Genomic DNA, 27790 nt, shown 5'->3' with positions numbered 1-27790 from the left:
CGCGCGTTTCCGGTTTCCGGCCGCGGGCTAGGGGGCGGACCTCAGCATTGGTGAGAGTTTGGTAGTTGCAGTGGGGCGTGCGAGAAGGCTGAAACTCGGTAAGCTGGGTCCGCGTGCATGACCGACTTTAGGACCACCGAGGTGCTCCCCATCCCTTTATGAGGGAGGAAAGCAAGCATCCCAAAGCGAGCATCGTAAAAAGACTGTGGGTTCTGGGAAGCGTAGGCTGATCCGGGCTGATTTGGGAGTTTAGGGCAGAATCAGGCAGAGGGATGGTGTGGAGGCAGGTGGAGCGGGGACTCTAGGGGGCGCGAGGACGGGGGTCGGTAGAGAAGTCCCACCCGGAAGAACTGCCCTGGTAGGCCCAGCTCCTCGAAGGCCACCTGGCGCGATGGACTTGGGCGTTGTGGCTTACTAGGATGCAGAGAGGTCTCCTAGCTTTGGGAGAGACTTTGTGTTCTGGAACTTTCTCCTGGTAAGGCCTTGACGTGCTCTGTGGAGACTTGTGTTTGCTTTTGGCCTGGATTCCCGCCCTCTAGGAGTCGCTCTTGTGGGCCTTTTGAGAGTACGTGGAGGCCTTACACCCTGTGCATTCGTGGGAGCATTAGAAAGGCCTGTTTAGTTCTCAAAAAGCAGCTTTAGAAGGAGACTGAAGGTTACTAGGTTTACCTGCCCCTCATAATTGTTGGAGGAAATGGGCCTCCTTTGTGGTGCAGAGGGGTGGCGTTTGCAGAAAATACATGTATGAACAGTGCAGTCCCAGTCACACTGTAGCTGAAAGACATGTAGCTCCTGCAGCAGAGGTTTCTAGACTTGGAAGGAAGCCTGATGGGTGTTGAGAAGGTTCTTGTGAGAAACATTTTCTTAAACAGGGCTAAGTCTCTTGGACTCCCCCGGGGAAAGGAATCATTAACAAAAATATCTAGTCATAGTAACACACTTACTGAAGGGTCACAAGTAACTGTTCCAGGGATGTTTGTTGGCTGGTTGGCATCATTGGTCAAGTATCTGCTCTTGGGTTAATTGAGCAGTGTTTTCAAAAGCTCTGAAGCATAGTCCTGTGGTCTGTTGTGAAGAGTAGCAGCCTCAGCCTCTTCAGGGTTACTGATCTAGATGTCAGTTACTTCCTAGCTCTCATGGTTCCTCTTGTTCCTTCTGTGTCCTGCCAGGAAACAGGCTCCCATCCATCTGTTGGAAACCTTAAAGTTACAGGATGAGTCTGCAGTGGACTGCAGTTGCCACCTTCCTCTACGCAGAAGTCTTTGCTGTGTTGCTTCTCTGCATTCCCTTCATTTCTCCCAAAAGGTATGGCTAGTGGAGCAACAAAGCGAGCATGTGAGGAGGGTGCTATCAAACCCTGAACCTTGTAGTTTCTGTGTGCAGAATTGGTGGACCTTGAAATTGAGGCTACATGGAAACAAGTAAAACCAGTCTTGAGTAAGGGTGACAGGAGTTTTTTTTTTTTTTTTTTTTTTTTTTTTTTTTTTTTTTTAAATCACCAATCATGAACACTGTTTTGCTTTGTTACCTCTTCAGTTGCTTTCCTGTGCACACTGTCTTCTGGTCTTTGCAAAGGAAAATATATCTTTAACTTTTTTGAGTAATATTTTCTTGCCTACCCTTGGGCCTCAAGGCTGTGGGGGTAGTTGTGTGGAAACTAGACTACTTGCACCATTGGCTTACGTTGTTGTTGATTTGCTGACTTTTGACCTCCTAACCAGCTCCTACTGGTGTTGCTTAGTAGGCTCATAAGCATTACTCAGCCTATGAAAAATGAATCCATATTCCCTTTTAATAAAAAACAAGATTTGCTAAAAGTTTAGATGTTAATTTTTAAATAATTTGTAGTACATGAACACTATTCCTATTTATATTAGGATGTTATAAAATCACCATAATTAATACCTAAGGAATATTCTTGCCAAAACCCACATTGACATTTAATTAACAGGAAATGCAGAGACCAAAACGCTTGTTTTGTAGTCTTTATGTAGTCGTGAATGCTCTCTAGGACAACTAAATTTGTTCTACCACTTAGGAGGTGAAGGCAGGATTAGGAATTCAAGGCCTGTCTTCGCTACAAATTTGATTTTAGTTTGAGCTACATGAGACCTTGTCTCAAAAGGTATTAGGGAGATGGCTCTGTAAATAAAGTGCTTGCTGAACAAGTATAAACTGAAAATCTGAGTTTTATCTCTATCATCTATGTAAAATATGGACATGATGACACACTTTTGTAATAGTTTGTTAGAGGCAAAGATCAGGAGGATCCTAGCCAGTCTAGCTGAATCAGTAAGCTCTAGGTTCATTGAGACCATTGGGAAAAAATAGAGAATGATTAGAGAAGATACCCACTTAAGGCCCATACACTCATGCACAGGCACAAACATGTATGTACATAGATACCAACACATAGAAAAATTGGGAAAAAAAAGCAATAAGTGGAGACTGATTAAGGTCAACTTAAAACACTAAATTTAAATTCAGAATCCTGTTAGGTCATGTTTCTAACAAACTGTTGATTTTTTTAACATTGCATCTGTCTTCCTATGTAGGCTCGGGACTAGCAGTGTAGACCCAGTTTGACCTCCAACTCACAGAGATCCACCTGCCTTTGCCTTTCAAGTGATGGGATTAAAGGGCATACACCACCATGATCAATCTAGCTTGCTGATTTTTTAACAGTATGGAACTCCTTCCAAAGGCTCTTTTTAGAGCTATATCTTAAGTATTTGTTCATAAAAATGATGGAGAGTCTAGATTCCTTTATAATATAGGGTGGTAGGAATCTAGACCAAAAAAAAAAAAAGGTTGTCACATTTTAGACAAAGGGAAGCCAGGCATAGTGGCACACTTCTTTAATCCTAGCATTGGGAGAGAGTGGCAGGTGGATCTCTGTGAGCTTGAGGATAATCTGGTCTAGTAAGTTAGTAGTACTGAACAGCCAGAGCTACATAGGGAGACCCTGTCTTAAAACCATGTTTGTAGTAGGTGCTTCAACTATACAAAGGGAAGTATGATGAAAGTACTAGAAACTGCCAGTGTTTTAAGACTGACTTTCCAGGTGTTTCTACACATGCACAAACATCTTTTTCTAAATACTCTTGAACTTAATAAATAGGAAAAAACATAAGCAGTAACTGAGGCTGATTTTTGTATGGGGCCTTTTGGCCACTACAGAAGAGCACAAAGCTGTCCTTTTGTTTTGCTCAGAGTTTGTATTGCAAAAGTTCATTTTCTTCAATATCTGTCTTCATTTCTTTCACAGATGGCAGAAGATTTTTAAATCCCGTCTGGTCGAGTTGGTAGTGATCTATGGCAACACTTTCTTTGTGGTTCTTATCGTCATCCTTGTGCTGTTAGTCATTGGTGAGTGAGCTGCAGCAGGAGGTTGCTACCTGACCAGATCCTGTGTCATGGCTTCTAAAGATCTGTGCCACACTGGAAAACAAGCTTTCTCAGAAACAAACTCATTAAGTGCCCTTTTGATAATCTGTTGAGGAAGTGCTTGCTATTAGCAGGATCTTCATTCATTTCAAGAGGTTCCTCCTATAGCAGTCCATATGGACTTATACTCAATGACCTTTATATACTTTTATGACTATATTTGTTACCAAGGTACCCTACCCTAGTTATTTTGGAACTGATACTAAGTGAAGCTAATTAGTCTGTGACCCTGATCAAAATAGTGTTGCTTACTGGCATGTAAATAGTAGTATGGCTTTCTCCCTTGAAGACTAATATCAGGCTTCTTTTTTTTTTAATTTGTCTTTTACTTTTTTCTATCATTGTCATTATTTTTTGTTTTGTTTTGTTTGAGACAGTTTCTATGGTCCTGACTCTCAGGAAATTGCTCTGTAGACCAAATTGGCCTTGAATTCATAGAATCCATCTGCTTCGGATTTCTGAGATTAAAAAGGTGTCTGGCTGCTTTTGTTTGTTTTAAGATGTTTTCTCATCTTAAAAAAAGACACCTGACCTTATTTGTCTCTTCTTTTGAGACAGTCTCACTCTGTAGTCTAGGTTGTCATTACATTTTTTCGAGACAGGGTTTCTCTGTCTTAGTTCTCCTGGAACTCTGTTAACCTCAAACGCAGTCATCCACCAGCCTCTGCCTCCTAAGTGCTGGGATTAAACATGTGTACCACCACTTCCCAGTTTGGCATTAAGCTCTTGATCTTCCTGGCTCAGTCACTTGAGTACTGGGGTTACATATATGTACTAGCATGCCTGGGGACACAGGGCTTCCAAGTACAGAACTGAACAACCAAGTAAATAGCCTAGCTGGAAAAAGGGTTCTGTCTTATCTTAAAGTGAGGTAGTAAACAAGGTGTTTGAAAGTATGACTGTCTTCAAGACAGAGCTCTAAGACCTTTTTGCATATGCACAGATGTAAAGTCTTTCCAGTTCTTTCAGCTGTATAGTTTTATACCTTAGCTTTAATATGCATATTCACGAGACTTTGAAAGATAAATGGTTCAAAGGGCAGGCAGGCTGTGGATGGAGGGAGACAAGAGTGGTGGTGCATTCCTTTGTAGCAGGCGAATCTTTGTGAGTTGGGTATTTTGTTTGTTTTGTTTTGTTGTTTTTCAAAGCAGGGGTTTTCTTTGTAGCCCTGGCATTCAATCTGTAGACCAGTCTGGCTTCAAATTTACAGAGATCTGCCTGCCTCTGCCTTCTGAGGGCTAGAATTAAAGGAGTGTGCCACCATTGGCTGCCTGATATTTGTAAATTTGAGGCCAGCCTGTTCTACATAGAAATTTCCAGATAGCCAGGGATACATAGAAAGACCCTGTCTCAACAAAAAGATAGATGGGGAACATTTTACAGTGAGGTGGTAGTGGGATCATATAGAGACAAGGAACTAGTAAAGCTCTTGTCTGGCTGTTGAGTGTTTGTTATTTTGCTATAGTAAGCAATAAGTACGTTTCCCTCCTTGGACTACTTCCCCTTTCCTTGACTCTGCTGTGAAACATCACATCCTGTTTTAGAGATGTGATGTCCAATTAGGCATAGAGTACTCCTTTCAAGTTCCTAGCAGAAACACAGTGGGCTGCTGCATTGGTCATTTCCCTTTAATGTTCAGTGCTTGATGGAATTTGTATAGGTTGAACTTCTGAACAGGCAAGATGTGGCCTGTAGGTTCCCAGGCACCACTGTTGGATGCTAGCTCCTCATATAACCTCTTGAAATGCTTTTAACAAGATTCAAAGAGGCAGCTTTTTCCATTTAGGTTCTGGGCAGCTTCTGGGATAGAAACCGATGCTGCTTAGAGTTGAACTTCATAACATGCCAGGCTATACAAATAATTTTTTAAAATAGGGTTGTATGCTTGCTTTTGACTTCAGGTAGAGCCAAGAAATGTAGAGTCAAGGCACATGTTGGGATTAATTTGTCAGTCTTACCCTGTCCCCTAACTAGAGTCTTTGATTTCCTAGTACATTCTAGTGGGCCAGAGAGAGACTTATCTAGAAGCTATTAGTTGACTGACAAGAACTCGGTTGTTTTTGGAGATCAGGGAAATGCAGGTGTGTTCAGTTTAGGAATTCTAGGGATGAATATGGTTCTGATGACTAGCAGCTTCCAACTTTAATGTTAGAAGCATAACCTAGGAGGATAGGAAGATGGTTCACTGGATAAAAGCAAGTATGAGGATTTGATTTCAAATTTCCAGACCCCACATAAAAGCCAGATGTTGGATATGAGCCTCTATAATCCTAGAACTTCTACAGAGAGAAGAATCCTTGGAAGCTTGGCAGGTAGAAGGCAAGGACTGATACTTGAGGTTGTCTTCTGACTTTTTTCCACAGGTGTTCTCGGATACATTCTGTATCCACACACAAATACACAAGTGCACATTGTACACATGAAGATTTAAAAAGCATAACTAGAAAAGTCTACACATATACAGATAGAGGTGCTGGTTGATATAACAATACTGTGAAGATAGTGGGCATCTTCAGCCAGAGCCCTTCCTCACTGGAAGGAACCTAGATCAGCTTTTTCTATGAGAGATAAAGAAGGGTAGATTTACCTGTATTGACTAAGACCTGAGAGGAAGAGCTGGGTTCTGCTGCTCTTGGATTGATAGCACACAGTGTCTCTTATTCCAACTCTCCTCTTGGTTATTTAACAAGGTAGTCCCTGGAATAATGGGATTTCTAAATATAAGAAACAATGTAAAAATATTTTAGCTTGTTTTCTAATTAAATAATGTATCATATTCTCCCATAATTATACCAGAGCTTAATTCCTACTTTATAGGCACCCTTGCATTTTTATACTAATGATTCTATGAAATAAATTCATAGAGGTAGTGTTTCATTGTGTAGCCTTCCTTGGCTGATATACATAGACTAGGTTGGCTTCAAACTCAGAGATCTGTCTGCCTCGACCTGGGATTAAAGGTATGTGCCACCAAGTATCTAGAACACTTTGAGGTAAGGAATGGGGGAGATTGGTAAATACACTAAGGTTCCATTTTTGCATTACAGATCAAAGATTCTGAGGATATGTATTATTAAGCTAGACCATTATGCATCTGACAGTGGCTCTTGTGGGAGCAGAGGTTGCTTACTCATAGTAGACTTTGTGCTGTGCCTTGTGGTAGAGTCTAGGGGATATAAAAGAGAATTCTTTTGCTCTCAATTTGTAGTCTGCTGTGAAAAAGATGGACAGGAAACATGGATTGAAGATAATTTCAGTCAAATTTATGTTACAAAGCAGATAAAGTAAATAAATAAATAAATAAATAAATAAATAAATAAATAAAGTAGTGTGGTTTGACAATTGACTTTAAATCTGAGAACTCTGTATTTACATATGTAAATATCCAGCCGTAGGTGACTTTATTAAGAGACTTATTTAAACAATTATTTAGTTTGAATTTTTGATAAGCATGAATTCATCTTTAAAAAACTTTAATTACAGTTTATCAGGGATGAGGAACACATGCATGCCATAGTGTACATGCAGAGGTCAGAGGGTAAGTAGCAAAAGAATTAGCTCTGTCTTTCTACCTTATGTGTCCTGGAGATTGAACTCAGGTGGTCAGAGCCATCTCCTCAGCGCATGACGTTCTTTTTGATAAACTAAAACATAATAATGCTCACTGTAGCCCATGCGTCCTGAACAATTATTGTGAGCATTCTACCAGCAGGACCTCTGACTTATCAGTTGAGTGGCTAGCACTTCAGCTTGAAAGAAAACAACAAACTGAGGTTGGGAGCATCATATGAAAGGGAATCTGTCCCTATTACCAGCAATGCTTCAACCTTAAAGAACATCTTGAAGTATAGTGCACACACACATGATCTAACTAGAGTATGGTGGGGCTTGATATGTAAACAGTTAAGAGGAGAATGTGCTGGCAACTTTAATAAAGCCTCTCATAAAGGGTGTGTGTAGAATTAGTGCTAATGAAGAAGATGGATTTGAAGGAGAAGAGTCTGGCTTATCTTCCTACCCGTTTTCCTTATCAAAGTGATATCCAAATGCCCATCTCTGCTCTACTGTAGATGCTGTACGGGAGATCCGGAAATATGATGATGTGACAGAGAAGGTGAATCTCCAGAACAATCCAGGTGCCATGGAGCACTTCCACATGAAGCTTTTCCGTGCTCAGAGGAATCTCTATATTGCTGGATTTTCTTTGCTGCTATCATTGTGAGTAGGGAGGGACCAGGGGCTTGTGGAGGAAGGCCTGGGCTAGCCAAGGATATAGAGCTGTGTTTGGCCCTCTCCTGTCACTCCTTTGTGTATCCTGGGCCCAAAGACCCTGCTTGTGTTTGGTAAACCACATAAATGTCCCCTAACTTCCAGAGGCAGCAAGGAGACAAAGTTGGGGGTGGGGTGGGGTGGGGGTGGGGTAGAACAAATTCCAGAAGACCTTACTGGTTTTTTTTTTTTTTTTTTTTTGAGAAAGAGTCTCAGTATATGTATCATTGGCTTGGCTGCCCTGGAACTCATTATGTGGACAAGGCTGGCCTTAAGCTCATTAAAGATCCACCTGTCTCTGTCTCTGCCTCCCAAGTGATGAAATTAAAGCTGTGTGATATTATGCTTGGCAGAAAACTCCATCTTACACATTTTATGGTGGGTTAAATGTATTACTATCTTGTGCTCTGTTTGCTTGTAGATTGAAGTGGCAAAGCTTTCCCTCTGGGAAAGGATCTTTGGACCTTATAAGGAACTAACTGGTTTGGGGCCTTTTGTATATGGGGTACTGAGTTGGGTAAAGTGGGCAGAAGTAGCATGAATGGATTAAAACTGACATGGTCTTCAGGGCCTTCCCTAGTGTAAATTTGTATTTAAGAGCATGTTGTGACCTGTGGTGCTTTGAGTATTTCTCAACATTTCTTGCAAGATGGAGAGCCTTGGCTAAGACTACAAGGGTGGGTAATTGGGTAAGATCAAATGAGTAGAAAATGCCTATTAGAGTCAGAACCTTGTTTTCTGCTTCCATTTTCACCCATGGGCTTTGATCCAAGGACCTAGCAGAGGAATAGATAGACATATGCTCAGGCCAGAGCAGGTGACAGTATTAAGAAGGTATCAGTAATAGGCTGGGAATATAGACCAGTGGTAAAGTATTTGCTTGGTATATGCAAGACCCTAGGTTTGTTCCCTAGAATAACACAACAAAACAAACCTAAAATGTTGGTTGCTCTGTAGTTCAGGGCCAATTATCTCAGTTTATTTGTTCTGTGGTAAAAAGAAATGTATTTTCTCACTGTTCTAGGGGCTAGCACGTCAAGGCTTGGACAGGCTTAGTGTCTAGTGAGGGCTGTTTTCTGCTTCTGAAATGGTACCTTGATGCTGTATTATCTCGAGGGGGAAGAATACTGTTCTCACATAGCAACAGCATAAAAAGCTCAAGCTAGTTTCTTGTGGACCTTTATAAGATATTAATTCATTTATGAGGACAGAACCCCTCTAAGCTTAATGATTTCCCAATAGGTTTTAACTCTTTGTATCACCACAATGGAGATTAGCTTAACACATGAATTTTAGAGACTGTTCAGACAGTGGTACCATAAGAATGTGTGGGTTCTCAGGTTAGGTTCAAATATAGTAATTCCCACCTGGCTTTGGACCAAAAGACTCAAGATTTACTGATTAAAGGAGTTTTTATCCTCTTAATTATCTGTCGTGTTGTGTTTCACTATTCATTAGTATGACTACCTGTCTATATTTTAGCTTTCCAGAAACAGTGAGGTCAGATAATCTTGGTTTTTCTGGATCTCAGTTGAGGAGAGTGAAATATGGAGGCAAGTAAGGGTGTGTGTGTGTCCACTTACTTTTATATTTCCTTAGTGTTTTAGTGTATTGAGTTATCAGTGTATGTATGTGCAACTTAGAGCTCCACAAATACAAACCATGTTATGCTTTGGTACTACCTTCATTTTTTTCCCCAGTCATTTTTTTTAATGAATATTTCAAATGTTATCCCCTTTCATGGTTCCCCTTCTAGAATCTCCCTATCTCTTCCCCCCTCCCCTTGCCTCTATGAGAGTATTCCCCCATCAACCTACCCACTCCCTTCCATCTCCCCACCCTGGCATTCCCCTACACTGGAGCATTGAGCCTTCACAGGGCCAAGGGCCTCTCCTCTCATTGATGCTTAACAATGCCATCCTCTGCTCCATATGCGGCTGGAGCCATGGGTCCCTTCATGTGTACTCTTTGGTTGGTGGCTTAGTCCCTGGGAGCTCTGGGGGGATCTGGTTGATTGATATTGTTCTACCTATGGGGTTGCTAACCCCTTCAGCCCCTTCACTCCTTCCTCTAACTCCTCCATTGGGATTCCCGTGTTCAGTCTGACAATTAGCTGCAAGCATCTTTGTATCACTAAAGTTCTGGCAGAGCCTCTCAGGAGACATCCATATCAGGCTCCTATCAGCAAGCAGTTCTTGGCATCCACAATATTGACTGGGTTTGGTGTCTGCATATGGGATGGATCCCTGGTAGGACAGTCTCTAGATGACCTTTTCTTCAGTCTCTGCTCTATACTTTGTCTCTGTATTTCCTCCTGTAAATATTTTGTTCCCCCTTCTAAGAGGGACTGAAGCATCCACTCCTTGGTCTTCCAACTTCTTGAGCTTCATGTGGTCTGTGGATTGTATCTTGGGTATTCCTACCTTCACTTTCAACTCTTAAAGCATTTTAAAGATTAATTTCCATGTAAGTGTTAAATATTTTTATGGTACCAAGACTTGAACTCAGGGCCTCTTGCATAGTAGGCATGCATTGCACTGCTGAGCTTTGTACTGCTTGAGTCCTTTGCTTTACATAAAAATTTTCTTTTTAGATTTATTTACTTTTACTTATTGCATAAGAATGTTTAGCCTGTATGCATGTATGTGCACCACGTGTATGCCTCTGGTTAGATCCTCTAGTACTATGGTTATGGATAGTTGTGAGACTGTATGTGTGTGTGTGTGTGTGTGTGTGTGTGCGTGCGCGCGCGCGTGCTGGGAATTATATCCATGTCCTCTGTAAAAAGCAGGTACTCCTAGCCATCAAACCATCTCTCTAGACCTCTTTGCTTTTGAAATGGGGTATCACCAAGTTGCCTGAGCTGGTTTTCAAATTTACCATTCCTCTGCTTCAGCCTTCTGAGTAACTGGGATTATTAAGTACATGTCAACCTGCTTGGCTTAAAGTAGTATGCTTGATCATCTTAAAGCTTAGCATCTTTAAATTTAGGAAAGTCAGGAAATGAGAATGTTAGAAGAGGTTGACGCATACTCTAAATATGTAGAGTTTTAAAAATAATATGATGGGGATGGAGCTGGTGGGTGTATTTAGCTCAGTGACAGAGTGCCTAGTATGGGCAGGGCCCTAGGTGACATCTCTAATTTACACACAGAGTGTGGAGAGTGAAAACCTGCTGTTAATTCTTCATGAAAAGAACTGGGCAGAAAGCAGGCTTTACATGGCTATATTAAGTAAATAAAGGATTGGAGGACAGAATGAAACCTTATAAGTCTCCACCAAAATGCCAAGCTTCTCTAAACAATTTAACTTCATTTAAGCATGATGAAATTATATCCAGAAACTGTAAGATCAGCTAGTTAGTGATGGAACTGCCACTGATCCTTGAGCTGCAGAATGGGTAAATGTCGGAAGGCAACAAACATGCTTACTTCCTTCCCAGTTGCCAAGTAGAGAGAGTGTATGGAAAACAACTAGAATGGGAAGATTTGAATTCATTCTGAAGTCATATTCTAGAAAGGTTTGTATGCTTTTGCGAAAGAAGGAATCAGAATTACCAAAGACTTCTGTATGTTATATTCCTTCCTTCCATGGATCAAACATAAGATTCTCAGCAGTGTTTGCAGGCTAAATATTTTCATGGATCCAGTGCTAAAGTATGGTCAGGGTGCTGGCCTAACCAGCGTACTTAAGTGTAGTCCTAATTCACAAGCGTGCTACTTTGCAGATAAGTGCCATTCCGGTAGAGGCCATATGAGGCTTTCTGTCCATCCTTGACTTATTCTGTGCAGATAAGGGGATGGTGAGCAGATATGGTAAGAAGTAGACACTAACAGAAATAGCAAGTAGATGAATGGCCTTTCAGAATCCCAGCTGTCTAGATGGCCCCACTGATAGGACTGGCCAGAATGTGAGACTTGAATTTTTAATGGGAAGACATTTATAAATATGCATGCAGGGTTCATCAAGGGCAAGGAAGACTGAGTTAAGTAGGAACACAAAAACTTGGGGTGGGGGAATGGGGCTTGTTACAGCTTAGTTGAATTAGTGGCAAAAAAACTTGTAGGCAAGGAAGGAACCTGTAGTTTAGTCGGTCCTCAGCATTAAAAACAAAAAGAAACCACTACCAACAACAAAATAAATAAACAAATAAACAAAAACAGATAAAAGTGATCAGCAGTTAAAAGCACTCACTTTTGCAGAGGATGTAAGAAGTTTGATTCCCAATACCCACATGGTGGTTACATCCATCCATAATACCAGTTCCAGACAATCTGATAGCCTCATTTTTTTTCCCTCTAAGATAGAGTTTCACTATGTAGCTCTGGCTATCCTGGAAATCTTTGTATAGCCCAAACTGGCTTTGAACTCAAAGGGATCATCAGCCTGCCTCTGCCTTCCAAGTGCTAAGAATAAAGGTATGTATGCACTACCAAGATTGACTTTATTCATTTACTTACTGTATATGAGTGTCTTGTCTTTGGGTGTGTTTGTGCGCTATATGCATGCTGCCATGTGGATCCTGGGAATTAAATCCAAGTCCTCTGGAAAAACAGATACTGTTCTTACCAACCAAGCTATCTCTCCAGCCTGATACCCTCTTTCACCTCTGTGGGCACTAAGTATGTACATGGTACATATACATATAAACAAAAACATGCATACATAAATAAAATAAATAAACTTTAAGAAATTAATGAAAGATAAAGTACACAAAACTAAAACTCAGTGTGTCTTTACGGGTATGAATGTACCTTCCAGTATAGGCCATTGCTCTGGGTAAGGTTGCAAGAGGGGCTGAGAAGTGAGTGGGAATACTGTACTATAAACTTTATAAACACTGCACAGGTAGGCTGCTTTTAAATTCAAGTTTTTGGCTTATAATAATGCATATATAATAAATATAGCCCATCAGATAGTTGTGCAAAAAATCTTTATTAATAAGATTACCTTTTTTAATATTTTAAACTTTTTGTTAAAACCAAGATACAAACAGAATCAGTCCAAGGCTGTGTAAGGTCAGAATCATCAGAATTGCCTTTTCTACCCCTACATCTTACCTCATACAAGATTTTCAGGGGTAGTAGCATACATGGAGTTGTCATCTCCTGTGATCACAGTATCATCTTTTCGGGTATCTTTAAGCTTCTTAAAGAGGTATTACTGTGTTGATAAATGTGCCCATTGTGATTTAACTTATGCGTGTATTTTCATCAGATATATGCTTGTAAGAAAAAAATATGCTGTGAATATTTCTCTCTTAGTGGAAAGCTTTGAGCTTTGGAAGTTGAATGTCTTTCTCTTTTTTTCTCTTTTTCTTTTCGTTTTTTAATTAGATACTCTATTGTTTTTCTTTTTTTTAAAGATTTTATTTATTTATTATACTTTGATTGAGTATATATTGGCTACACTATAGCGGTCTTCAGACACACCAGAAGAGGGCATCAGATATCATTACAGATGGCTGTGAGCCACCATGTGGTTGCTGGGAATTGAACTCAGGACCTCTGGATCCATCAGTGCTCTTAACCACTGAGCCATCTCTCCAGCCCTGTTTTTCTTTTTCAGTGCTGGAGATTGAACCCAGAGCCTCTTGCACACTGGGTATTTACTCTGTCTCTAATCCATAACCTCCAGCCCTATATTTTTTTTTTTTGTTTTTTGATGATTTGTTTTTTAAGTAGCTTGCTATGATCTGTAAAAAGTTCTGCTAAACCTTTCACTGTGAATTCTGCAGTTCTAATGTACAGTTTACTTCTGATTCAATTGTGTCTTTACTATAGGCAAAAGTTAAACTATAATTTCAGCAGAACCTTTTCATATGTAGTATATTGTTGAACAAACTGTTAGTACATGTATCCTCACTTCTGGGTACACATTTCTGTTTTTACCCCCTTGTGCTGAGGATGAAACCCATGGACTTGTGTATTCTACAATAGTGGTCAAACAGTAGGACCATCTTTAAGTTGACAAATGCAGTATTTTCTAATCTAAATGGGTAGCTTCAGATAAAATTATATTTCATATCATCCAGTATTCCCAGAGTGATACTCGGAGTAGAACACTAGAGTTCTGTTAGGTTGTTACCTGTTTCAACAGTCCTAATCGTATATCTGTTGATAACTGCTGTTTACACTTCTTTTCCATTGACCAGCATACAAGGCAAGACAAAAAATGGCTGATTTAACATCTTGCTCAGATTGCTTAAGCAGCTTCTGTGAGCTGTGTCAGCTGTCTTGTGCCTATGACATCCTCCTGTGGCTCCATCTAGTCACAAGAGGGGTGTTTTGTGCCACATCTTGTAAAAAGATGCAGCAGTTCCAAAGATCAGTTGCTCATATTTATTTGTTTCTGGAATTTTGCTAGAAATGCAACACATCAATGGTCTAAAGTTCAGATTCTATGATAGTGGTTGTAACCCTAAGGAACTTTGATCCTTTCTTTTTCAAGTATGAGAACCTGAGTTCAAATCATTAGTTATGTAAATCATCAGTTATGCAAAGAGCTAAGCATGTCAGTTAAATAGGCTTATAGCTAGACTGCTGTGAGCCAGTAGAGACAGGAGGCTCACTGGGGCATGTCTTTCCTTGGCCTTTACTGGTGTGTATAGACACAATTTTATACACAAATGGGAGAGGGGGACAGAGGAAGAAAGAAAATATAAATATTGGGGGGGGGATCATTCGGAAATTTCAGGCTGTGGATATGTTTAGAGTTAAGAGCTTAGCATATGCAAGGCCCTTGACATAGTTTTTAAAAAAGAAGAAATGTCAACCTCCCTTGTAGTCTTATTCTCAGAAATGGTTACAGGTAATATTAGGGATGTTTCTGGACTTTGAATTAATTAATTGTTTACTTATTTGAGGTAGACTAGCTTTAGATTGCCAGTAGTCTTCCTGCTTTCTTTTAGAAGTATGTTCTTCAATCTGCCAACAAACAGTATTGGTTGGCCCTAATAGTAAAATAATAGGCTAATACCTTTTATACCTTTGGTTTGGGTCTATATAATCCCCTTCAAACTTAGGTACCTTTTTCTTTTTTTTAAAGAGGTAATATTTTAATGTGTAACCCTGGCTGATCTGGAACTCTATATAGGCCAGGCTGTCTGTAAACTCAGATTAACCTGATTCTGTCTCAGTGCTGGCGTTAGAAGAACTATCACTTTGCCTTTTTTGGTGTTTTTGAGACAGGGCTGTACATTCACCATCCTGCCTCAGTCTCCCAAGAACTGGGATTATATAGCTGTTTATATCGCTGCACACCATCATGTATAAATTTTCTTCCTTTTTTCCTCCTCCTCTTCCTCTTTCTTCTTCTTCCTCCTCCTTTTGGAGATTGAGTCTCTTCACTGAGCCTGGACCTCATTGTTTTAGATAGTCTGGCTAACCAGAGAACTCTAGGGATCTGCCTTTATCCTTCTTCCACCAGTCCTGCCCTGGGGTTATAGCTATATGCCACCACACCTGGTCTTTACATAAGTTCTGGGGGTCTGAACATATGTCCTCATTATTGCAAATACTTTTTAACATTGAGGTATTTCACAAACTCCTCTTGTATATTTTTAATGGATGGTAGGTATGTATGTGCATTCATGTGGACTATCAAGAGTAATGTCTCTTTCTTTACTGTGTCAAATCTGATTGTTTTATGAAAAATTTTTGTAGAGCTTTTAGCAAACCATGGAGCATTACTATATGCAGGATATTGCTGGGTTGCTTCACGAAAGGCAAATAAGGTAGTAGAATGGGAGATAACACACTGAATTACCTTTAGTGTATCATGTTTGAGTTAGGGCAGAGAGATGTTCATGTTCTGTGGAAGCATTGCTGGATAGCAGACATCTCCTGTTGTTGTATGGATAATAAAACAGGAATTAGGAGGTCAGGGGGCTTGTGTTCCATACCCATGCTTCTCTCCTAGCAGCTGTGTGGCTTTAAATAATTAGCCTTTCTCTCAAACAAGGGCTTATCTAGGATGTTGGTCAACTGCATGGTGTGTGTGTACGGGATATGTGTGTTTTGTTTTGTTTTTGGTTCTATTTGAAACCAGGAGGGACCTTAACAATCCTTTATTATTAGGTGGACCTTTGTAGAGGACACTCAGAAATGACTGCTATACCCAGAGCCCACCCATGTCTGACTTGATTCAGATACCATATTCCTTGTAGTGAATATATTCCTTGAAGCTGTTAAGTCAGGATGAATGAGTTTAGCTCACATTCAGCCACAGATCACATGCTTTTTTCCTTTTTTTTTTTTAAATTGGCACAGTTTGTGGGTTAAGCTCCACTTCCATGTTTATGTTAGTCTTGTAAGACTTATGTGATGACTATAATATCTTACTACTTTTCATATATCTGAAGATCAGGAAGTAAAATGGTAGTGTTTTTTTGTTTTTTTTTTTTTTTTTTTTTTTTGTTTTTTGTTTTTTGTAGTGATAAAAATTGAGCCCAGGGTTCTTTTCATATTAAAATAAACTCTTTTTTTTGCAACCTAAAACTATTTCTTTTTATAAAAAAATTATGTATATGAGTACACTGTAGCTGTCTTCAGACACAGCAGAAGAGGGCATCAGATCCCATTACAGATGGTCGTGAACCACCATGCTGGGAATTGAACTCAGGACCTCTGGAAGAGCAGCCAGTGCTCTTAACCACTGAGCCATCTCTCCAGCCCAAAATATTTACTTCTTAAATCTATATTAATACTTTAGTAGACTATACAAAAAAGATACGGAGACAAACATGTACATTTATAGAAGTGCATATCAGTCAGACCAGATCCTGCAGAGGGAATTCTTCATTCATCTGTGAGGACACAGAGCAATCCTTGTTTATACATACACCATCTTCTTCTGCATGAGTTGCTTCTCACCTCTTGATGGCTTCCTTCTATTCGTGTGTATGTCTAGTTGTCTGCTTCTCAAAGCAGACATTTGCCTTCCTCGTTCACCAGCCACTAGAGGAGGGCTGGGGCCATGAAGGTAACTAATCTGACCCATTCTCCATGGAGGGTTTTCTGGTGGCCCTCATCCATCAATGTATCTGGAATCAGAGGGGCTCCTTTAGCCTCTTTTCTTCACATCTTGCTGAAGCAGAGTTTTGAGGGAAAAAATCCCCACAAATTCTGCTATTCCTCAGAAGAAATCTGTTATGAAAGACAATCTCCATGGGGACTGATTTTAGCTGTCCAACACTTGACCATTCAAGATGGAAACCATTTTCCTTCCAGTTTCCCGCTTCCTTGCCTGCTTCTTAGCCCACTTCCTAGTGAGAGAGAAGACTGGACCCCCTGATGTTCCTGTACCTAGCCTCCTGCCCTACTCTTTACATCACAGGTCACTAATAGATGGAAGACAGGTTAGAGGTAGGTAGAGCCCATTGGCTGCTGGGAGACAAGTCCTCTCAAATAACTGCACTTAGCCTTTGGTTCACCCAAATGAGACTTTAAATTAGCAAAAATAGGAAAATACGCTCTCTAAAATGTTACGACCACTTTGTGAGTGTGCATGGTGCATGCTTGTGTGCATGCGTGTGTAGGGGTGTGTAGGCCAGAGGAGGAGATCAGTATCTGGCCCTGTCACTTTTCATATTATTCTCTCTTGAGATAGGTTCTCTCACTGAGCCTGAAATTAGGCTGGCATTCAATGTTAGTGGCAAGCAAGCCTTTGAAGTCCTCTTATCTCTGTCCTCCAGAGTACTATGATTACAGGTGCATGTAGCCATGGCCTGCTTTTTACTTGGGGCTAGAATCTGAATTGAAATCCTTATGCTTACATAGTAAGTGCTTTTAATCCACTGAGCCACCACTCTAGCCCTGTTTATAATTGTACTTATTTTTTGAGACAGGGTCTCATTATGAAGCCCAGGTTGGCATCAAACTCACAAAGATTTACTTGCCTCTGCCTCTCAAGTGCTAATAGTGCCATTCCCTAGACTGAGCATATAAAAACCATCACACCTGGAGACTCCACTTGATATTTCCCATAATCCCAGTACCAGGCAGCAGAAGCAGATACTGCCAGGGCTATATAGGGTTAGAAGTTGCCCCCTCCAATGGATTTCAGAACCTTCCCTTTACATTTCAGGAAGATGTGTACTTCAACATTTTACCTTCACATTAATAGTTATTTCTCAGGGACCGAGAGTATGACTTACTGGTAGCAGGATTGCCTCTTGTGCATAAGACTCTTGGCTTTGTGAGCAAAACCACAAGTTTATTTTCTGGTTTTTTGAGACAGGGTTTCTCTGTGTAGCCCTGGCTGTCCTACAACTCCTTCTGTAGACCATTCTGGACATCCAGGGCTACATAGAGAAATCCTGTCTCAAAAAAACAAAATAAGGGGGTGAGGTAGGAAGAGAGTTCTGGATTGGGCATAGTCAGTCAGGACTGAGTGTATTCCAGAAAGAGTAGGAGGCCTAGGAGCTGCAAAAGAGAGGAGAACTGGGAAGTTTGAATGCTAGTGGTAAAAGAGCCAGGTACATCCCATGGGGGATGATTTCTGCTAGGCTAAATTCAGAACCCATGGGGTTAGCCTGCTTCTGCCACCTATTTACATAAGACTTGGATCACTTTCCTGCTCTTGGGGTTTTTTTCCTCTGTGCTTAAAAACCACTACTTTGGGCTGGAGAGATGGCTCAGCAGTTAAGAGCACTGACTGCTCTTCCAGAGATTCTGAGTTCACTTCCCAGCAACCACATGGTGGCTCACAACCATCTGTAATGAGATCTGATGCCCTCTTCTGCTGTGTCTGAAGACAGCTTACAGTGTATTCATATATATAAAAGAAATAAATCTTCAAAAGAAAAGAAAAATACTACCTTAACCTTGTCTCTGAACCCAGGAACTGAAGGTACAGTGTGTCCTGTCTCATCCTATGTATCTTGTGCAATTCTAATGAAAAACACAGAATTACATAGTTGCCATTGTCACTATCTTAAGTAATTTTAACAAGCTTTCATATTCTTCCTCAGTTGCTTCTGGAACTATTCTTTTCAAGTCTTAAACTGTAGTCATGACACCACCTATGGGTATTACTTTTCTCTAAACCTCTCTTCTTGTACCCATAGGACTACTACCACACAGAAGAGTCACTGTTACTCTTTATGTCCACTGGCAGAAGCCTCTACTACTGTTATAGCCTTGTTCTGTCTATTTTGTTTACTGTGCCCTAGCCATGGGACCTTTCTGATAATGTCTTTTTGGACATAGAGACTTGATACAGATCCTTGCACAGGAATATGCTCTACTCTCTGTCGTGAGTCAGTCATGTAAGTCTCATTTGGATAATTTTGTGAATGTTTATATACTCTTTTCTTGAGCATATCTGGTGTTCCTTATTCTAATGACTCTTGGTGCTTTAGGTTGAGAGAGGGTGGGGTAATGGAACCCCTGGTACCACCACTTTGTATTACCTGAAGTCTTGCCTGAACATCTCCTAGTTGTGGTTCCTTGACAGAGTAGCCACCTCATCTTCTCTTCCAATAGTTGAGGCATATTCACAGAGAGTCCCAAGTCTATGGCCACACTGTAGGACTTTCCTAGACTGACAGTATAAAGTCAGCAGGTGGCACTATGACACCAAAGTCCTACTTGGCATGTGTACGTGGCAAGTATAGATAAGCTAGTGTATACAGCTTATGTCTGCAGGCTTTTCTGGACCACATCATGGATTCTTTCAGTTTGGACATGTTCTTTCTTCCACTTCTTGTTCATATTTTTTCCTCCTGGGGCACATAGGTGAAAAGTGCCTGTGAAGTTTTGTCAGAGAGATTGATTTCATTTCTCCTGCCTTCTCTTGTGTGCTCAGCCATTTTACAAAAGCATGATTGCTCTGCTTAGCATCCAAGAACATTTTTACCAGAAATCCCAAGTTTTGAGTTAAAGTATTTGTGCCAAGGACACATCTGTATTCTGTTAAGTTTTGTTTTTTGGGCTTTGTATCTGTGCTTGGATTCAGTTAATATGAATCCTGAGCTATTGTCAGTAACTACTCTAGATCTTTAGGCATTTTCTTTGGCTCTTGGGTTTTCACCTATGCTTTGTTAGTTTTTGTTTTTTCTTTGTATTTCAAGTCAGGGTTTCTCTGTGTAGCCCTGGTTGTCCTGGAACTGGCTCTGTAGACCAGGCTGACCTCAAACTCAGTGCTGGGATTACAGGTATGTGCCACCACCATCCGGCTTCATCTATGCTTTTTAAGTGAATAGGCATAAGCAGTTAATCTGGGCATATCTTCAGGAGATAAAACAGAGATTGATGCTATCTATACAGAAATATAGGCCAAGAAGTGGTCATTTCTGATTGCTGTAGGCTGTTGTGTTTTTGGATTAGAGTATGGAAGTTCTGAAGCTTGTTCCTGTTTACCATATGCCTCACTCAGTTTTAGGTGCCTAACAAATGCCATATAGAGAACAATGTAGAGAGTGCTTGAGAGATTTTTAGGTGGAAAAGCAGTAAAATATTCCAGAAGTCTGGTTTCTTGGGCTAGCAAATGCTGAGCAGCACACTAGGAAAGGGCCTAATTGCCTAATCTGTCTTGCCAGGTCACTAAGGTTTGGGGTGGAAGCCGGATCTTAGGTCTCTCATCAGCTTGAGGTAGTGAATCAAATTTCCCATGTGGCTTCTCAGCTGCCACTTCAGCCACAGACCCAGCTTGCTTATTGACCGAGTCTCAGACAACACCCCCCTGCTGTTGTCTTTTGTCTCCTCTGTTAGGGTGATTAGTGCTACATCAGCTTATGCCCCACCCCCAGTCCCCAGTGCCAGGCTGCCAGGTAGATATGGGTTTAACAAGAGAAAGGGGGCAGGCTTGAACCTGACAAGCAGCCTCTCAAGTATACTCCTTTACTTAACAGAGAGTGTTCTCTGTTCCAGGAGTAAAATTAGGTCACCTGGAAGGTTTCTTTTCATTGTACCTAGTCTGGGAAATAGAGATGACATGTATAGGGCCCAGCCTAAAGGTGTTTATAGCCTGATAGGACAATCAGATGACTAAATATCCAAAGAGAGTGAATACAGAGCCTATGATGTATTGGGGGCTGCTGTAAGAGGGTACCTCCTTAACAGGAAAGGCTTTCCTGAGGGAGATGATGGTTGAGCTGGCTAGGAAGGATATAGTGTCTAATATGTAGAAATAGGCATGTTATAGGGATAGTAAGGGCTTGGCATTACTCCCAAACAGTAGTTCAACCAGAGGAGCAAATTTGTCAGTTCTGGAGTGGATGGGAACGCTGTACAGATGCCAGCAGGGAGGAAACACCAGGTTCTGACTGTGGAATGGCTAGAGAGCATCCTCTGGAGTTGACAAGGAAAGCATTGATAGTGACTTGGGATAAAGGACAAGGAGCAAGAGCCTCTACTTCAGAGACACACTTGATAGCTGGTTCTGATGGAGTAAGGGGAGACCCATCTTGGCAGGCTATGTTTGGAGGGTTTGTGTAACATCAAAATCTGATGTTTAGTAGTAGGTTGTTGTTATGAGTCCTGTGGCAAATAGACCCTTTAGGGGATAAAGCTAGTTGGAAGAAAATACAGACTGCAGAATAGATACCTGAAGAAGAATGTAGCAAATGGGAGATCTCTTAAAACCAACAGTAACAGCATATATTACAGAATGCATATCCTCTGAAAACTCAAGTGCTCGAAGGATGAGGCAGTTAGAGGACAAAAGCAGGGAAGGAAAAAAAGGTGGATGACAAGAAAGTTGATGAGAAGTTGTGGACAAGGGTGAGAAATGCAGCATACTAGGGAAAACGAGCCACAATAAATCCTGGATGGATTAGAGGCCTAGCTCCAACACAGATGGTATGAAAGAACTGTCAGTGTATGTGTTGGAGGTGCAATTAGAGTGTTTGCCCTTGGTGGACAACTAGGGTGCCCTGGGAGGGAGGTGGGGAAAATGTCCATGACAGTTGGCTACAGGAGGAAAAATCAGGACCAAGTTGGCAAATGTGATTGTCTTGTTAATGGCTGCAAACCAAGCACCAGAATTGTGAACAGACACTGTTCATGGTCTTATGTTTGGATTTTTGTTGATGCTGTATTCTGTGAGTATTCTGGACTATCTAAGAAACCCTAGTTTATAACATCTGAGGAAGGCCTACGATATGACTGAATAGAGTTGTTGCGCTGAGACTGTCATTCCTGATGGGACCGTCTTTATGGTTGTGGCAGTTATCTACCAACTGGCTGGCTTCCCTTGGTAACTAGGGTGACAGCTGTGGACACTCTCTAGCAGCCATTTGCCTGGCCAGGTAGGGGTGACAAACCTTGGTTTTATTCTCTCATCTTTGCTAGGGCCCAGCAGTGCCCATCGGTCCCATCTCTACCACCAGGTGGCACACATGCTCCTCCCTTCATTTCTAGCTATGGGGAGGGCCCTCTTTAACTTTACAGGGACCTGTTCAGGAACCAGGAAGCTTCTGTGCTGGGACTTAGGGTTAGTCACACTTGCCTTTCTTACTGGTGTCTCTCTAATTTCTGGCCACTATGTGTCGTGCCCATGACTTCTTTCTGGCTGCTTGGTAGCTTCTACTTTTTCAGTGCTCTAACCCAGTGGGGGGCAGGCTGGTGGGCAGCTCTGGGCTGCAGCAGGGAAACCTGAGCTCTAGACCACGAGGTCTGGGCCGCTAATTTTAGAGAGCACATGTCACTGGAAACTCTCCTCTCATGCCAGAAATCAGCAGCTTGGCTCTCTCTGTGTTACCAAGGACCCCTGGGAGCTTCTCCCCAAAGCAGGACCCATAGAGTCCCTCTTTTCCACATGTGCATTCCCCAAAAAGGGTTCTTTGTACTTAGAGCCCTTCAGAGCATGGACTGCGGCTGAGAAGAAAGCTCACCTGCTCTGTGCTTCTGGTTTCCTTGTCTGCCCAGGCTGCGGATGGGAACGACAAGAGTCAGACAATGAATGATGGGACTAGAGAGGCCAGCCCTGGAGCAGGCCACCAAGGCTGCTGCTACTCTTCTAAGCAAGCACTTTTGTTTAAGTGCCCTGGAACAGGCATCGGGCATGTTTTCTTCCGTTTTTCTCAGGCCTCTGCGTGTACTTTGCCTGACTCTAAGTACTGTGGCTAGATTTTCCAAGGCACGTGGGCAAGTACTCCCCTTTCCTGGCTGCTTGAGCAGTGCTTTTCTCAAGGCTTTAGCAAGTCCCTTTGTCCTCTCTCTGCTCATTTAGTCTATTGTTCAGGGTCCAGTGCTTATCCCTACCTACTTACCTGGTTACCTTTACAGCTGTAAAGACAGGTAACAAACAGGTAAAAACTATGTCTTCATTCTATGTCCTGCGTCCCAAGTAGTTGATGTAAACCTTTGAGTGCTCTTATATAACAGATACATTGTCCCACCTAGTTGTATGCTATGTTTGGGAAGGAGATTTAGAGAAGAGTTTTGTGGGTTTTTTTGTTTGTTTGGTTGGTTTTTTTTTCTACTCATGTTGAGACCTGGAAGCTGAGAGAGTATGTTTCCCAAAGTAGGTTTTAGAGTCCAGTAGATGGGAGTTGGAATTATAGCTATGTGTATTTCTGGCTCCTAGACATTTCTTTAACTTAGATACATTGCTTCATCCTGCTAAACTTTGTTTTTTTTTTTTTTTGTCAAATGAGAGTACTAGTAGTAACTACCTCATGAAGTAGCTATGAGGAATTCACTTGGCATGTTGGAAGTATCCAAATTTATTATCTTAACATTGTTCTCCTAGAGAGGCAAGCCTGGCCTCGCAGGAAGGAAAAGAGTGCTGAGGCTTGTCTAGCATATCTAGGCCCTCACTTGGAAAGTGTTGGTGTTCCAAGACCTATTGCTATATAGCTAGGCCATGCCTGGGTGTGCTCCTGCTTCTGATCCCTGCCTGAGATAATTCTCTGAGCCCAATGCAGCTGTTGGGAGTGGGTAGAGGCCAGTTCCTGAGCCCCACTTTGTGTTACCAGGTCCAGGCTGGAGGCAGGCTAGCAGGTAGCAGCCAAAAAGAGTTCTTGCCAGGCCCTTTGCTCTCATGCTTCTCACTTTTCCCTTCTTTTTGTAAACAATTGCAGCTTGCTTAGACGCCTGGTGACTCTCATCTCCCAGCAGGCCACACTGCTGGCCTCCAATGAAGCCTTTAAAAAGCAAGCAGAAAGTGCCAGTGAGGCGGCCAAGAAATACATGGAGGAGAATGATCAGCTAAAGAAGGTAAGCCTGTCCTTAAAACCTGAGTGGAATTCCCAGAACCACAATACTAGTGCCACATCACTAAGATCCACAGTAGTGACTATTAGGCTGGGGCATGTGTGAGAATGCTGGTCCCTGATGAAGGAGTTTTTAGTGGGTAGGAATGATCTAGGATAACTCTGGTACCTTCTCTTCATGAGGACACAGTGGAGGAAGAGGGTATTACCCTTGTCTCCATATGCTGGTTCCAGTGGCAGTTCTTCTGTTTTGTTTTGTTTTATAAGAATGTTTTTCTAGGAACAGAGACCTATGCTGAAGAAGACCCTTATTCGTTAGAAGTTAGTTGTCAGTTACTACCCTTTATGAACATGAGGCTGATGGATTTCTTTGTATTAGGGAAAAAGCAGAGGATGTGTAGTGTACGCCAAGCTGCGAAGGAGTGATGGTTTAGAGATTGGTGGGGTGCAGTTGGAGTCATTGGCTGTAGTGAGCTGCAAGAGTCAGGGAAGAAAAAGAATAGGTGTGGTTCTTTATCTGGGCTGAGAGCTCCAGGTGACAGCAAGTTGAGTTACTGGTTAGATGGGTAAACACAGAGCCATTGAACTTTACTGGTGGGAAGGTAAGTCTAGGGACCGGAGTAGGTAGAATTTATAGCTCGTGAATGAGCTTGCAGCAGGTGTTCCTTTCCTCAGCAGCTAGCTAATATCCTGGTCTATGCATTGGAGCTCTGTAATGGACCAGTTTTATCTTGATATTTCCAAAAGGGACAGTAATTGCTTGGAGTAGCTTGAGAAATCAGTGTTCTATAGAGTACCACTGGTCTGGAACTTCACCTTCACTTCCTTCTGAATAACCCAGGTGCTTGGCACTTTCCCTAGGGAGCTACTGAGGATGGAAGCAAGTTGGATGTTGGAAGTACTGAAATAAAGTTAGAGGAGAACAAGAGCCTGAAGAATGACCTGAAGAAGCTAAAAGATGAACTGGCCAGCACCAAGAAAAGTGAGGATGGCTGTCCTGTTACACCTAAAAGCTCCACTGTCCACTGATGCCCCTGTGGATCAAGTATTAATAGCATACTTCATGTAAATGCTCAAGAATTGGGTGGAAACTAACACATAGCACAGCACTCTGCACCTACACACCCAGATGTGATCAAACAAGTTCACTGCTAGAACATCTTAGTGATTTGAGCAGGCCTTGGAGAAGCTGTAACAGCTACTGTGCATGCTTTAGTAGTGCTCACTAGGGGTTTCCTGTTAAGACAGGCAGGCAGGGGGAGGCCCAAGATGTCTTGGAGCCAAGAACAAAAAAGAATCAGGACAAATTTGTGTGGTCTATTCTCCCTTTCTCCCCTTTTCCCCTCTCCTCACTCCTAGATTAATTCCAGATTCATTCAGCACTGTAGAAGTTGCCCAATGTCACTAGGGGTCTTGATGCTAGGATTTTGCTCATTGCCTCTCACTGGGAACAGTTAGTGTCCCTACATTAAAGGACTAATGGGGCTGGTGCTCTGACATTTCATTCCATCTAGCTGTTGGGTTATTTCTTCCTTACAACTCTCCTATGGTGGTTTATAAAGGCAGAAACATTGACAAACATTAGAACCTTATCTATATAACCTCTGACAGATTTACAGCAGTTTTAAGCAGGTATGGTTTTTCTCCCCCTTGGATAATCTTTTGATTTCTTCTTGTATTCATTTGTATTGTTAGAACTTGAGAAAGCTGAAAACGAGGCCCTGGCTATGCAGAAGCAGTCTGAGGGCCTTACCAAAGAATACGACCGCCTGCTAGAAGAGCATGCCAAGCTGCAGGTCAGTGTTTCTCTATCTGTTAGAGCAGGTTAGGGTCAGGGTCAGCACAGTTTCTAGGGGTACTAAGGAGCCTGTTGCCTCCTTTGTTGCTGAGTGTAGCTGTCAGAACCCTTCATGCAGGAGGTGTGGTATAGTACTAGAACCATGAGCTAGAACCTGCAAGGTTCAAGGGCAACCCTTGTTAGTAGATTGACTCACTGCTCTGAACCTTTCCTACCTTAAATCTAGTCTCAAACCCCCAAAGAGGGGTTATTTAACATTCTAGGACATCCCAGATGTGGTATGTTGTTTCATTAGGAACATACTTGGGAAAGCTGAGTGTGGTGGCCACACCCAAAATGCCAGTACTTTAGGAAGCTGAGGCTGGAGAGTTTTCAGGCTAGGCTCACAACTCCAGATACAGCTGGAAGCTCAGGTGGTCAGGAAGGTGAGTAGAAGGAGTCAAGTAAAAGATCCCTAGATTTGTTTGGTTTACGTCCGGTAGTGGTTAAGAGGACCAGCCCATTCTCACAGGGAATTTGCAGGCCCTTAGAATATACCAGGCAATCTGGGTAGAACTTGAGAGTTGGGTCTGTGTGTCCATATATGCATCATGAACACCAGAGGATAACCTTGAGTATGACTCCTCAAGAGCTATCCATTTTATTTTATGAGACCAGATATTTGATTTACCTAGAGCTTACAAAGTAGACTGGCTACCTAGCTACAGGAATTTAACTAATCTGCCTCCCCAGCTGTGGGATTACAAGTATGCTCTACTACTTGTAGAGTATCTGACTTTATGTGTTTGGGGATTAAACTCAGGTCCTCATACTTTTATGGCAGATGCTATCTCCCAAACCCCAAGGATTTGGGTTTTAACTGGAAGGTTAACAATTATAAAAAGGCCCTAATTGAGACTTAAAGACTAGCCCACTGTGTCCTTTGGAGGAGTTCTTGGTTCTGTTCCCATTATAGTGGACTCCTCTAACTGCTAGTCCTCCCTTGGCATTAGGTTCAGGGTCTTCCCTGGTGGGTGGGATAGGCTGGCAAGCTTTAGGGTACTATTGAAATTAGGGCACCTTGTTTGCCTAGGTACTTTTTTTTCTTAAAACTTTATTTTAAAAAGAGAGATACATGTACAGATTTTTAAAAGCATTTTGGCATAACACTATATGAGTATACTTTTGTCAGTACTTAATTCTTTTAGAAGTTTGATAGCATGCATTGAAATCCCACTAGTTACCATAAGCATAAAGTACATGTAGGACAGAACGTAACATGAAAACAGTCAGAGTTTTCTTGGTGTGTATAGGTTAAACATAATGATCTTTGAATACCAAAACTTGCCACAAGGCTATATTCCTAACTCTTAGATTATTAATGATTTAAGGTCTAGGTGTACCCCACTCTGAGAGGGTGCTATACACTTATTTTTTTTTTCCTAAGAAGGACTGAGGCTTTCACTTTTTGGCCTTTGTTTTTCTTGAACTTCACACAGTCTGTGAGTTGTTTCTGGGGTGTTCAGAGCTTTCTGGGGTTAGTATCCAATTATCAGTGACTGCATATTATGTCTGTTCTTTTGTGACTGGGTTACCTCACTCAGGATGATATTCTCTAGATGCATCCATTTTCCTAGGAAGCCTAGGTACTTCTTATTAACAGGAGTGCGGAACCAAGTGCTTGAGGGCATAGTACTACAGGCCAAAGGGGTGGGCTCAGGCCCTGCTAACTTTGTTCTTTGGGGTTTCTTTCCTTTTCCAGGCATCGGTACATGGTCCCTCAGACAAGAAGGAAGAATAAAGGCTTGGTTTTTCTCTACCTGCAGCTGGCTTCTACCTGACCCATGCTTACTGCTTCCTTGGAGCCCAGCCTTTCCCTCTAGTACTTGGTTTATTCCCTTCTACTTCCCCAGTTTGCTTCCATGGCTTATAGATCATCATTTCGGCTCCATTACACATACTGCTCTTATACCAAAAGGGACCTGATTGTTGTTCATTTAGAGTAACTTTGCCACTGTTTTGCCTGGCCAGGGCACTTTCCACTGGTGGCCTGGCCTGCAGTTGAACCCCATTTTATTTTGCCATGTGTCCTAAAGGAGGCTGCTGTGAAACAGGTCAACTGTTTTATCCTGAGGAGA

At 41.8% G+C, this 27790-nt stretch overlaps 1 protein-coding gene across 1 annotated transcript; it reads left to right on the top strand.

Annotated features, from left to right (window-relative positions):
• The first annotated feature begins 6 nt into the window (after positions 1-6).
• On the top strand, positions 7-27790 carry BCAP31 (B cell receptor associated protein 31). The gene is made up of 8 exons (XM_080909779.1): positions 7-98; positions 1170-1305; positions 3269-3369; positions 7518-7665; positions 23744-23879; positions 24737-24857; positions 25571-25671; positions 27415-27790. Exons 2-8 carry the CDS (start codon positions 1214-1216, stop codon positions 27451-27453), a joined length of 738 nt encoding a protein of 245 aa, XP_080765905.1. The 5' UTR covers positions 7-98; positions 1170-1213; the 3' UTR covers positions 27454-27790.

The sequence above is a fragment of the Micromys minutus genome, assembly GCF_963924665.1.
Source record: "Micromys minutus genome assembly, chromosome: X".
Lineage (NCBI taxonomy): Eukaryota > Metazoa > Chordata > Mammalia > Rodentia > Muridae > Micromys > Micromys minutus.
Note: the sequence above shows the minus strand (reverse complement) of the source record. Positions and strands in the feature narration are given on the sequence as shown.